Source organism: Toxorhynchites rutilus, chromosome 3, assembly GCF_029784135.1.
Source record: "Toxorhynchites rutilus septentrionalis strain SRP chromosome 3, ASM2978413v1, whole genome shotgun sequence".
In the NCBI taxonomy this organism is placed as follows: domain Eukaryota; kingdom Metazoa; phylum Arthropoda; class Insecta; order Diptera; family Culicidae; genus Toxorhynchites; species Toxorhynchites rutilus.
This window is the reverse complement of record NC_073746.1, coordinates 78,309,004-78,322,856: the sequence shown is the minus strand read 5'-3', so window position 1 is coordinate 78,322,856 and position 13,853 is coordinate 78,309,004. Positions and strand designations below refer to the sequence as shown.

General features: G+C 36.0%; 1 protein-coding gene across 1 annotated transcript; it reads right to left on the bottom strand.

Moving 5' to 3' along the window:
* Positions 1 to 12,141: 12,141 nt before the first annotated feature.
* On the bottom strand, positions 12,142 to 13,604 carry LOC129774913 (odorant receptor 30a-like). Its single transcript, XM_055778985.1, has 5 exons — positions 12,847 to 13,604; positions 12,649 to 12,748; positions 12,502 to 12,591; positions 12,286 to 12,441; positions 12,142 to 12,219 (listed from the first exon to the last, which is right to left on the bottom strand). The coding sequence occupies exons 1-5, from the start codon at positions 13,602 to 13,604 to the stop codon at positions 12,166 to 12,168; spliced, it is 1,158 nt and encodes a 385-aa protein (XP_055634960.1). The 3' UTR covers positions 12,142 to 12,165.
* Positions 13,605 to 13,853: the final 249 nt, after the last annotated feature.

Sequence of the window (13,853 nt, the reverse complement as noted above, 5' to 3'; positions counted from 1 at the left end):
GTTATCATTTCGAAATGATTTTGCACACTAGAAACAGCACGACCGTATGAAGGCAATTTATTGTAGTCCTGGAAAAGATTCTCGCCCTGTATCCATTGGCCTCGAATCGGATGTAGGATTTGCCAGTTCAACTTTAGTTTTACCGTTGAAACTTGAAGATGTGGCCACCCAACATTCAAATTTTTTAGCCAACAGGTTTTATCTGGAAGTGGTTCCCATTTTGGGTTATTGTTTAATACGTGTAGAGTATGCTAACATTAATCATTAAATATTTTTTAAGAAATATTTTGCACATAGCGCTAATGATGACATCCTAACAGAACAACTGGCCGTTGCAGAAAAAATCCCACCGATCACTTGATGCGGGTGGCATGATTCTCACATTCCCATCACTAAAATATGCATATACATTTTTGCCAACCGGAATCGGAAAACTGAAATACGCCGAGTTGCAATAATTGTACATAATTGCAGGTAATTAACCGTTGATTGGTTGCATTCCTGATAGGTGCTATGATTTCGTTTTCACTCAATGAACAAAGAAGAGAAAACATGATGTCAGCCACAAAAAGTACCGTCGATGGGGGGGGGGAAATGGGTCAAAAATGGTAGTTTTCGAACTTTTTGTTGAATAGCTATCGTAAATTAGAGTAAAACTCAATTCTGATCACGTAGAAATGTTCACTAATGATGAACAATCGTCAGTGTTTAAGGAATTGTTGAATAATATTAATTTTTTCCTGAATTACAATTAAATGAAAGTTGACCCAATCTCACCCCTGAGAAGGGTTGACAATGGGTCAAAGTAGTGAATATTCCTTTATATTAAGAATTGTGTTAAGAAATCAATTTCTCAATAATTTCAAGATAATTTAACAACAAGTAAGTGTCTTGAATGATTATTTGAGTAACGAAAATAGTGTCAATTCACCTTGGAGTGCGATGGATATGTTTATATTCAGCTACTAGCTGAGCCGGCAAACTTCGTCCCGCCCAAAAATTGTTTTGTGTTATCAATACCTTCAAACATTCATGTTTTTTTACTAAGCGCAAGTTCATGAGTCCAATCGCAGAACTGTTCATTGATTGATCTTCTAATCGACCCCGTTGAATTTACCTTTTACTAAAAAAATCTTAGTACTTCTGCCAAAACTCATCATTATAATATCAGATTATTTTCAGACACAATTCTCGTTCAATATTGTTCAACCACTTGCAATTAACATGTTTCTCCGTTGCATGGGATAAATGTTTGATACACAAAATATGATAGGATGAAGACAGACCCCTCTCCTCTTCTCCCCTTAAAGAGAGAGGGGAAGTGTCTATTCACCAGAGAAACGTTTCATGTCCCCAAAAGTAGTTTTGTTCTTTATCGCAAACATTAGACCCGTATTCATTATCATTAGGGTGCAGTGTTTGCCAAATGATCCACTTATTTAAAAAATCCCTTTCGTTCGTTCAAATATGATCTTTCAGGAAACATTTCCCCCAGCGGTATTCTTTTGTTGTTATGTGTTGCAAATCACGACACAAAAGAGAACGAGACAACTCTGCATCGGCTCGCACTTGATTGCACACCAGCATGTAAGCAAAACTATCATATACGCTTTTGGTCAGAAAGCTTATTTTCTTCTTTGCCTCTAACATATGCATATCGACCTCTCCATGCATCATGAAACAGCAGGATCGTACGGACCACGCAAAGCGAAAGATTCATCTTCAACTAATGTAGCAGATCCTGATTTTTAAGTCTCAGAGAGTGCAAACTATACGATTATTTAGCTCGATAGAAGCTCAAAGAAGGGTAGTCAGATTATATTTTTCATTTTAACGCCGCTATCCTTTGAAATATGTATATTCATATAGAACGCATAGTTTTACTAGCAACACCGCTCCAGTGAGAAGCAAAAACTCTCGCGTTTTATCTCTTTTCCCATTCGCTGCTCTCCGCAAATGGTGACTGGATGATGACGTAATTTTTCTTGTATCATTTATTGCTTTGCACTTTTCTGTGCAGTGGGTTTCGCTATAGTAAAATGGGACGATATATGCGGTTCAAACTTGTATGCAGGCTTCGAAAATGGTATGCGATGTTTGATACAGATCGGATATGCTATCAACAGTCTTCGTTCCTCTCTTAGTCTAATCACTAAATGCTACACAAGTGATTACTGACATTCATACAAGTATCTGAATGATCCTCTCATATTTGGTTATATGTTCGTGAGAGTTTACTTGCATGACACATTGTGTATCATTCGATTTTGATCGAAATCCAAACACTGTTAGGGTGATCATTTCCATTTTAGGGTTGCCCAAAAATCAATTTTATCCCATTTTTTCCATAAATGACTTTTTTTAAATTCATAACTTTTGAACTACTATACCGATTCAGATGATCTACATCTACAATTAAATAGGTGACCATTTCCATATTAGGGTGGTCCGAAAAATCAATTTTTTCTTTTTTTTTTTTAAATTACTTTTTGCAGTAGTTCAAAAGCTATGTTTAAACTCATAGCTTTTGAACTACTGCACCGATTCAGATGATCGACATATCAAATTGAAGCCAATTAGCTAGTCTCTTTTCGAAAAATATTATACTTGCAATTTTTTTGAATTTTGTTCTTGTAATCATTGATTGTATTTTTTTATAGTTTACATTATCTCGGGCGCTATATTTTTTATATTTTTCCTGAAAACTAAGATTTTTTCAGATTACGCATCCAAAATTCAAAATTATTTTGTGTTATTGAGTTATGAGCAGGCTTCCGGAAATCTCATGCCTACACCTATGGGACAGTGAACTATGAGACTGGTTGTCACATTTCTCTCAGACCGCCAAGCGAATCACAAGCTAGATTGACGAGACACTGTTTTTGTGAGAGCGATATGTCGCATGCTCATATTTTTGTTATGAGTCTCACAGCTTGCCGTCTCGTCTCATATCTGTCAAAATGAATACATGTAGATTTCGGTGAGATAAACATGTGAGACGTCTCAATGAGACGTCTCAATGCGACATCTCAATGCGATATCTCACAGATAAATACAAAGCAGTGCAACGCCTCTGTGTAGCTTCGATATGACTGACTGAAGATGAAATTTTTTGAAAAGAGCGTAAGTCATTCCATATTTTTTACACCGTAAGAATGTACACACACTTCTTTGTATTTTTGACTGGACTCTAATTGAACACAACGCGCTGCAAATGAATACCAATTCGTGCGTCACAAACTTATTCCGTATAGTTAGCTAAATCTTACTTCTATCAACAATGAGAATGTGCGCTTTATAAACCAGACACTGTTTGTTATTATTCGTTCAATTGAAAATCGGAAAAATCGACATACAACATTGCAATTTTCTCCCATATGATCCCAGCCTCCAACTGAACGGTCAATATTGGTAGTTGAATCATGGTACAACAGTCACACGAAATATGCCTTTTTCAAAATTCACTTTGACAGACTTTGTTTGTTGTTGTTACTGTGCAGTGAAATTTTATCATCTCGTGCATATTTGCAAAGTTTTCAAAGGATGTCTTTGAATAATAACGTAAGAGACGAGGATTTATTCGAAATAAATCATGCGGGGAAGGAAGCGACCTGTAGAACATGCGGGAAGAAAATAACGGTCCTGAGAAAATTCAGCTACCAGCGTCACTACAGGCTTGTGCACAAACAACTCGCGGTCGAATTGCAGCTTCGTCAAGAGGATGATATTCCCGATTTTCAACCTCCACCCACTAAGGTGCCGAAGATTCCGGTCCGTATGACTCAGCACACGTATATGTGATCCATGACAGAACTAGTAACTGCGAACGGTTTACCATTAAACTTATTTCGGTATCCGGCATTCCAAAGAATCGCCCGGCCACTCGAAGAAGGTAAGTATTAGTCATCCGCATTATTTAGGGTGACCTAAAAAATGACCTCCCCTTTCCTCTGTGTTCCCATAAGGTTTTCCATGCAAACTTCAATACGACGGAGGGAAGGATAACTTTAAGGGCGGCATGTGGAACAAGTGGCCCCAAGAGGGTGGAGGGGGGGAGTAATTTTTTAGATCACTCTAATCTGCAAATTGGTCATTTGAAGTTTACCAATTGGATCGTGAATGTGTGTCCTTTTTTTGTCTCACATTACATTCCCTTTTCTGCAGGTTTGAAAATCAACCATTTAGATCCAGAGTCCATGCACAACGTCTTATCGAATGTTGCAAATCAGCTGAAAGATTTCATAACGAAATCCATGGATGGCAAAATGGTGTGCCTAAAAATTGACACAGCAACACGAATGGATCGCGATTTCTTAGGAGTCAACGTGCAGTACCCGGAGAATAATGTAATACAGATTCGAACATTGAATGTTTTAGAGCTGAAAGACAGGCACACAGCTGAAAATCTCACTGCTGAAATCTTAGGAGTGTTGGATCCATTCGGAATTGACATTCGACGTTTGTTGTGCGTTACGACTGACAATGCGAGCAACGTTTAATGCGAGCAACGTAAAGCAATGCGAGCAACGTAAAGCGATTGAAAATGCACCAAGAACTTGCTATGAACGATATCGAAGCCATTCTGAACTACGACAGTAACGATAGATCGTTGCAAGGAGAACGTGATGGTGACATCGAGAATGAAGATGATGACGAAGAAGACAGCGATGCGGTTGATGAAGATGAAAACGGTTCTCCCGTATCTGCACGGGTTAAGTTAGTGGAAGGGATTCTGCAAGGCGTTAGATGTGCAGAGCACACCCTTCAGTTGGCTGTTTCGGATACCTTGAAAACTGTACAGGGTTCGTTATCGGACATTCGTAGTTCTGTGAAACAGTTACGCAAGCAACCATACACTACAGCATTCGCAGGTGACCTTTGGAGATCTTTTTTTGATATGGGAAAGATGTTCATTTGCGTTGAAATCGATGAAAAGTGAATTAGCTGCTACGCTTTTATCAAACATGGACAAGAGACTTCCCATGTTAACGACCAACAAAGCTTTCCTTGCAGCAATTTTCGTTGACCAAAGGATCAACTTCAGGAATAGTCCTTTCATAACTAACCAACAGAGAGATATAGCTTTGGTAAGTATAAAATTAGGCCCAATACCAGAAGTCGAGTCCAGCGTTTGATTATTTTTCGAAAGTAGGGTAGCATGGGGTAATACGCGCTCACCTTACATGACTCCTAATCTTTTAATGTATTCCAACAGGATTTCTTGAAACAAACTTGGTCCAAATTGCGAGAACTATCCGGAATCACTCCGGTAGCATCAACATCCCAACACCGTGGTGGTGTTGTAAATGATGCTTTTGAGGCATATTTGCAATCCTTAGACGATGCTATCAATAATACAGAGGAATCTGAAATTATTGACGAGCTCAATAGCTTGTCTCGACTACCAAGGCTAAAGCTGCAAACTAAGGATGGAAATGAAGAGACAATTTTGGAATGGTGGTTCAAAACTAAAGCCTCTAAGCCAAATTTGTTTGCCTTAGTTTCGACTATCCTGGCAATGCCGTGCAATCAAGTCAGCGTGGAACGTACTTTCAGTTCTTTGCCTATCATTCTCACAAAGTACAGAGTACAACTGAAGGAAGAGACACTGAACAATATTCTGTTCATTCGTCTAAACTCCGACCTGTTGAAGAAGGTAGATTATACGATGGTTTACGTACTCTGATAAGAAACCTCAAAAGCAATATTACAACAAGTATCGGCAGTATCTTCAAGCAACATTTGCTTTTGATAAGAAAGTTAATAGAAATTTTATAAAAATATTTAGAGGAGTGAGCGGTGAATGGGAATACGTGAGCGGTGGTTGGCGACCTTACGGTACATTGAAAAATTTATCAAACGAAGCTAACTTGATTTTGTCAGTATTAGCTAGTACATATTAGTATACTTCTTACTCTCGATTTCCAGGGTCAAGGTTTTAAAACATAAAATGTGCATTGTTTTTCTTAACTATGGGGGGGGGGTACAATTGTAATTTCACAACATAACATGTGTGGCCTACTACGTTCGAACCAGATTAAGTTCCAACAATGACACCGACACATTTTCTAGTACAGAATGTGGATATCTACAGATTGTATAAGTTGAGGAGTTTTTTTTTGCTGACATTAGAAAATCATAAGATCTTTTACGAGGTATACTGCACATAAACGTATGTCAGTCTCATTAACATAGGAAATCACAGCAAACACATGAATGTTATACTTTTGTTGGCACTAAATGTTTTAGACTTTGAGCAGTATCCCTAGCAGTATCAGGTTGAGAAATGCCACATTTTTTGTTTAATAGCAGTTTTTGTAGCAAGATATGATATACGATACTTAATAAACATAAAACCGCGGACAAGAATAGTGATTTGAATTAACCAAGTCTGTCAAGCTCAGATGCACGAATATGTACATGAGATGATCTCGTGAGATAGTCTCATGTACTTCGTCTCATGAGATGTCGCATGCGATCCAATAGCATGAAACTCTTTTCGTTGAAAATTGTATTGTGCCATATAGTCGCATGTCGCATAGATTTTATGAGTAGGTGAGATGTGACAAGTAGGAAGATCGTGATACAGAGAGAAATGCATTTCATGTGTACAGCTCTTCCATGTATTTGAGATTGTTGCTCGTGCGTCACTTAGCCAACGGTACGTGCACTGGAAGCCTGGTTATGAGTTTTCAAAACTAACCGATGGTCCGAGAAATAATTTTTCTCTTTTCTCCAAAAAAGACTTTTTTCAAATTCATAAATTGTAAACTACCGGGTTGATTCAGATGATCGATATACCAATTTGAAGCCACATGAAATATGCATAAAAATATAGAAATGGATTCTAGTTACATAGATGTTGTCCAGTCGCATAGGAATATTGAACGAAAACTTAAAACATGTTAGCTTTGCAAAATCACTCGAAAACGAAAAAAAAATCTCTCTGATATTCGGATATGTTTAGTTGAAGAAACCTCAGCTTTCAAGATAAAATATAAAAAATATGGTGACCTTGGCTCCGAAACCATGTAGGCTGTACAAAACAATTACAATCAACAATTACGAAAACAAAGTTTTTTTTTTCAAGTGTAATACTCGTTGTTCATTGGCTTTAATTTGATTTATCAATCATCCAAACCGTTCCAGTAGTTCAAAAGTTAGGAATTATTAAATAAGGTCATTCTTGAAAAAAAGGAGGAAAAGTTGATTTTTCAAACCACAATAAAATGGAAATGGCCACCCTGATGAAAAAAATTAAAAATACGGGTCTAATATTTTACGATGAGGAATAAAACTACCAATTTCCATGAAAATCTGACAATCGCTATATCGGTTTGGCATGGAATTCAATTTTGTGCATGACCTCACCCACACTCAGTGTAAAAAAGAGAGTATATAGAGAATATTGAAATTCGAATGGAAAAAAAAATTATGCTCAAAATCAGTATTGACTCATCTGGCAAGACTTTCAAGAATAATTCTATGCAATATTTACAATTTCGATAGTTCAGTATAACGCTGGGCATGGGATTTTTGCTGAGGTGTTATTTGATGGCTATTTACACATCAAACTTTGATGATTTATTAAGTAATAACTATTTGTACTACAGTAAAGTATTATGCATTGGATATTGTGGAAATATGTCTCCTATTAAACAGCTCACAGCTTTCAAAAATATTCGCAATATTTGTCAAGATATTACTCATAGTAACTTTTTCCATTGTTGACCCAATTTTACCTCCATCAACGGTACTTTAAATGCGACATCAATTTACACCTGCAGCCAAACCAGAATTATTTTTATGCTTTCCATCATAAGGAATAAGTACTTTATTTATTTATTGTCGTCAATCAAAATTGTAGACCGATACATTCTTAATACTACTTAACACTAAACTACTACTACGAGCAGTTCAAAAGAATTTTTTTTTATCGACCAGATGCCCAATCCTGCCTTAAGGCGGATTACTGGGTTTGTGGTATAAATAAAAAAAATCCGTGACTTTAAAAAATTGCCGTTATGTTTTTCGATTTTCTCATCAAAATACGATGTACTATAATATTTTTCACACGAAAAAAAATTGGGCTTTAGAGGGTCAATGATCAACAAACCGAAACAGCAAAAAATCAAGTGTTATCACGTCACAAACGTATTCGACTGACAACAAGCCAATTTAACTATAAAATATTCTCTAACGGATGATTCTTGTAGGAAATTTTCTCAATTTTACTATAACATCATTATATGTTGTGTACTTTAATCATGAAAACGTAAAAAATGTGTACTTTTCGTGACGTGACAACGATTTCTTGAGACAGTTGATACTCCTTTATTTGTGGACCGATCTTAACTACATTTTGTGTGTTGTTGGCCCTCATTGTTTGCTCAGAGAAACCCAAGTATTTAATTTTCTAAGGTTCATCTGATAAACTAAAAAAATGCTTTTTGTGACGTGACAACGCTTCAAAATACCTGTTTTTCAAATGCTTGTTTCTCATAAATTACAAAATGAAACCTAGATCCACCCAGGGACTTTCAAACAAGTATTTATTTATCCATTCAATGGTATATAGACATTCAAGTGTGGTTAAGCCAGTGCAGAGATATCTCAAGAGATACAAAAAAAATGAAAACCTAAAATATTTTAAATCTATTTATGTATTTTTTTAAAATTCGCCCCTTTCAAAGATTGGTGCACAAAAATCGAATTCGTTTCAAAGAATTTATGACATAACTAGTGCTTTTTCAAATAACGTTTTCAATTTTCTCCTAAAACTAGATTTGAAATTTGGTTCTTTGGTGCATAACCTCATATATAATGTTTCACAGTCTAAATAGTTGACCATCAAAACAATTAATTCAGGCAACCATCGTTTGCATATCATTTTTTTCACCTAGTGCGAGAGAAACCTTCATGCGCTTTATTGTCGATTGAATTATTGGTCGTTTTTCTTCCACAATTAAGCTGGTCATAAAACAACAATTAATGATGATAACTTCAGGGACATGTTCATCAACTTTCTTATACCACAATAGGGTGCCCTCGATGAGAAGTTCAACAAGACGCTGCAACATTCCGCATCGCACCTATCACAATTGATTTTTTGGATGAAACGTGAATTTCCCGTACTGAACCAGTGAATTGAGCATGTAGTTTAACACTATCGAACTTTTTTGTTGTGAGGCTATGTGAAGTCTATGCTACCCAAAATCACAATTTTCTTTATCATATGACCAATTTATATTACGACTGATTTTGCGAAAGGGCATTTTCATAATCATTACGATTTTTTTAAAGAAAGACCAATGATTTATAACACGCCCTTTTAACCCTTTGCGGTCGTGTTAATGGGTGGCATGGTCGTACTGGTCGGAATTATTTTTCCTTGGAAAAGCAGAAATACATGCAAGATTATGAAAAATAAACATTTTTTTTGTGAACTATACATTTATTCACAAAACGTTAACAGGCTTAACAGTGCCCTACTGATCGAACCTTACGACTAATCTACAAGTACTTCATAAAACTAACTTATTTGTAAACTAAATCTATGTGAGGATTACAGAGTACAGAGCTTTAAGGGACGAACGAGAAAGATGACAATGGAAACAGAAACTACATCGGTTTAACACACGACACATACTATATGTGTAACTATATGTATGTACTAGCTGACCCGGCAAACTTCATCCCGCCCAAAATTTGTTTATTTGTTATCAATACCTTCAAACATTCACTTTTTCTTACTATGAGAAAGTTCATGGGTCCAATCGCAGAACTGTTCATTGATTGATTTTCTAATCGACCCCGTTGAATTTACCTTTTACTATAAAATTCCTAGTATTTTTAACAAAACTCATCATTATAATATCAGATTATTTTGAGACACAATTCTCGTTCAAGATTTTTCAACCACTTGCAAATAACATGTTTCATACAGAAAATATGATAGAATAATAACAACCCTACATCGGACAATTTCTTCCTCGAGTTCTGCTCTTATCAAAACATTCGGCGATACTTTATTATCGGTATAGATAGAAGAAAATAGAGGAGTGCGTTTTATCACAATCAAATCCATTTCCACTTTCGAACGATGATCAATTTCGTTACCGGAAATCACCGTGACCGGAGGGGAAAGGAGTGTCTAACCACCACCATAAAAACATTTGATGCACTCTAAAACGTCCATATGCCAAATTTGGTTTCATTTGCTTGATTAATTCTCGAGTAATGCAGAAATTTGTGTTTCATTTGTATGGCAGAATTAGACATATTTTATAATTAGTCTTCGTGTCAAATCCTTCGAAACAGTCTCCAGGAGTAAATCATATGGAGTATAATCAATACATAATTATATTTTTATTATCCGTTGGATATGAGACACTTTTGCGATTAATGTAAAAAAATGTGTAATTAATGGCAGCAATGTGTATCAGAAACGATCAACACTTCTCACTTTTAACAAACTAATATTTTTTATCATTAGATTATCCAGATGACATAAGACACTTATGCAAACAATTATTCTGCTTTTTAAAAACAACTACTTCAACATAATTTAAACCAGTAGTTACTCAAATAATGATTTCTGCGTATCCGAAATGATCAGAACTTTTCACTTTAGATGAACAAAGATTTTATCGCACTTCTGCGATTATTCAAATAACATGAGACATTTATGCAGACAATAGTTCTGATACTTATGAACAATTTTTCCCATCACACCAAAGCGTTACAATGGCTAAATTCTGCTGTTATGATTGTTGTCCTACATTCCTATGCATTAAACGCACTGTGCGTTGGCTTATGTGAGTGACTACTCTGTTTGATACTGAGTACCGTAGGAACTCATAGGAACACCGAATTGATTCGTGAACAGGTCCACTAGACACCAAGCTTCGTTTAGGAAAAGTATAAACTGATACTTGGTTGAGTAAAATATAAGATTAGCATGGTTTCTTGCTATGGTGGCTGAGAGCAGACAAACGACCACAAAGAATTAAAAAACCAGTCGTAATTTAAATTGGTCATATGATAAAACATGTGGTTTTAGGTTGTCTCCATCGTAAGTTCATCAAGTTAAAAAAAACGGAGATGGTATGGCCAGCGTCCGGTTGATTTGACGCAGTTCCACGTTCCACATATTCAAATAAAATGGCTTTCGAATAGAATCAAACTCACGGCAGTTAACACAATTTATCTGTGTTTTATTTTGATTCAAAGTTACATCCCCCTAAAAAACACCCCGTATTTTGAGGATTATTTGCTATCGAAGGCGTATCACAATTTTCATTGCAAATTCTTCTAAAAAAGGCCTACCCAAACATCTCACAGACTTCTACCGGTCATAATTTATCCTGTAAAAAATTATAAAAACTGAATTATATTCCTACTTTTTTATTCATTGAGTGGGAGCCGAATCATAGCACCTATCATGAATGCATCCAATCAACGTTCAATTATACGCAATTATAAACAATTATTACAAATCGATTTATCCCTGTATTCGGTGTATGGATAGCGAAAAGGTGTGTAAATAATTGAACCAGTGAAGTGTGAGAATTACGGCATACATCAAACGTGGCCGGTGGATCTTTTTTCTACGACGTCTGATTGTTTTTGTTTTATACAGGGTTTCATAACAAGCGATCTATGGGAATTTGTATCAAAAATCATCATGACCATCAATTACTCATAATTCATGGGTGTAATTCGTCTTGGTTGTTCACAATATCATCAAAACCTCTTCTAAGCGGTGTTTTATAGAAATATAAAAAATTAAAGTCAAACACAGATAAATGGTATTCATTGCCATGAACCATTGCCACAGATAAATGGTATTCATTGCCAGGGACTTCTCATAACCACAATTTTGGAGGCAGACTCACGGGTCCATTGAGCGTAATCATCCACTGTTCGAATATTTTTATACAGCTTTTGATAATTTTCCGCCGAACACCGAATTCGACTTATGAACACAACAATCTGGGGGCAACTCAAATAAAATACACAATATAAAAGCTCTTAGCATTTTTTTTTTATTCCATCCACTTTTTATCTCTGTAACTTTTATTTCACTTACACTTTTTCTTAGATCATCGATAGTATTAATATGTAAATATATCATAATATTAATTCTTTTAATGATTATCATTCTTATCTTACATATCGCAATATCATTACAAAAAACTGATACAAACATTTCAGTACCTGTGGAAATGAAAAAGTATGCACATAATGTACACTGGCTAATTTCACTGTTTTATGATACATTACCGACATATAGGTCTCAAAATTCAATGGAGTAAAACCAGCTAAAGTAAGCATCAGTGGTAGCTGGCTTCGATGTAGCATATATGAGAATTCTTTTTGCTGCGATACGGTCAACATATTCCAGGGTAGATCCGTAATACGCCGATACATCTCGTCAGTCTAGGGAACACAATATATTATCGATCTAAGTAACGGCAAATCCGTGGAATAAAAAAAAACCTTAAGTTCAACTACATTTCCAAGGATGAAAAAAATAGAAATATCTACGAAAATCACAAGCAGGAAACAAAGCGATGCGTACCAATCGGTCTGAAAAGAAAAGAACTCTGAATAAAACTGTTTGATATGATGAAATTTTAGTACAACCAATGCCAGAAGCAACATCGCGTCACATATGGTAAAAATACAGGAAAAAACATGGACCAGAATCTGGAGACTGCCAATTTCTTCAGTGGAATATAAAAACCTATCAAAATTGAGCAAAAAAATGCAATGTCATTATCCATTTATTTCATCTGTAAAGGAAGCAATGTAGCATAAAACCATTCAACCAATACAAAATACTTTGTAACAAACTGATGATCCTGAAGGCAATGTTTCCACTTTTCAGCCACTTGATCAGCTTTATCCTTGGTTTCTTCCATACGTAGCAAATTTTCCAATTCTGTCATATGTAGGATGAAAATATCGATGACAGTCAAAGCATGTACCACAATGAAAAACAGGGCGAAGTCTGCTAGCAGTACTCCCATTACTCCCAACACATAAATATCAACGTGGAGCAACAAACTCAAGGCATACCCGACAGGCTCATCAATTTTGGTCATTGGAATTTCGTACATGAAAAGTGGAACAATTTGACCAGTACTGTAGTAAACATAAAATGGCCACAACGCGAAAACGAAAAACGTCGACACGTACAAAGTAACCAAAAATTTCCACAATAAATTCATGCGACGAACGGTTTTTTCGACAATAGACTTTTCCTCGCTACTGCCATCGGAATATCGACAGTAGATCTGTTCCTCAATTTTCTGGAATATATCTCTGATTGTATCCTTTTTCACCAATGCAATAAAATATTTCAGGATCAACTGGGTTGCGACGCCACAGATAATCGTGATCTTCATCACTTCTATTGGATCACTGCTGTATTTGTACACCGTATAACCGTTACAGATGTTGTAGATCAACATCTGTCCCATAAGCACATACGACATGGGTTGAAAAAGTTTATCCGAAGTCCACATTTCGACCCCGATAGTCTTCGATAAGGTAATTATCGGTGCCATCATGGCATGAAAAGACTCTGAGGTTGCCATTTTAGAAGGATTTCGCAAACTAGGGGTTCACTTGTAACGTGAAGCTTTTTTATACCATCCCTGGGAATGTTTGCCAGCCGTCAGTTAGTCATTTTCGTTGAAATGATGTGTGATAATTATCTTCACTTTACATATACCGGGTGTATAGGGTAAATTAACAATGCGTTTAAGACGAACATAGCACCTATGGGAGATTTCCAATGTACTAGCTAACACGCTGTATGTGTTGTGCCATATTTGTATATTACT

What these genes read in the sequence shown, in the direction of transcription:
- LOC129774913 (XM_055778985.1), bottom strand. Translation starts at nt 13,604, where the DNA reads ATGGCAACCTCAGAGTCTTTTCATGCCATGATGGCACCGATAATTACC. An exon ending in CGATGTTGCTTCTGGCATTG is followed by an intron (nt 12,592 to 12,648) that starts GTTGTACTAAAA and finishes TTTTCTTTTCAG; the next exon opens with ACCGATTGGTACGCATCGCT. An exon ending in GAAATGTAGTTGAACTTAAG is followed by an intron (nt 12,442 to 12,501) that starts GTTTTTTTTTAT and finishes TGTGTTCCCTAG; the next exon opens with ACTGACGAGATGTATCGGCG.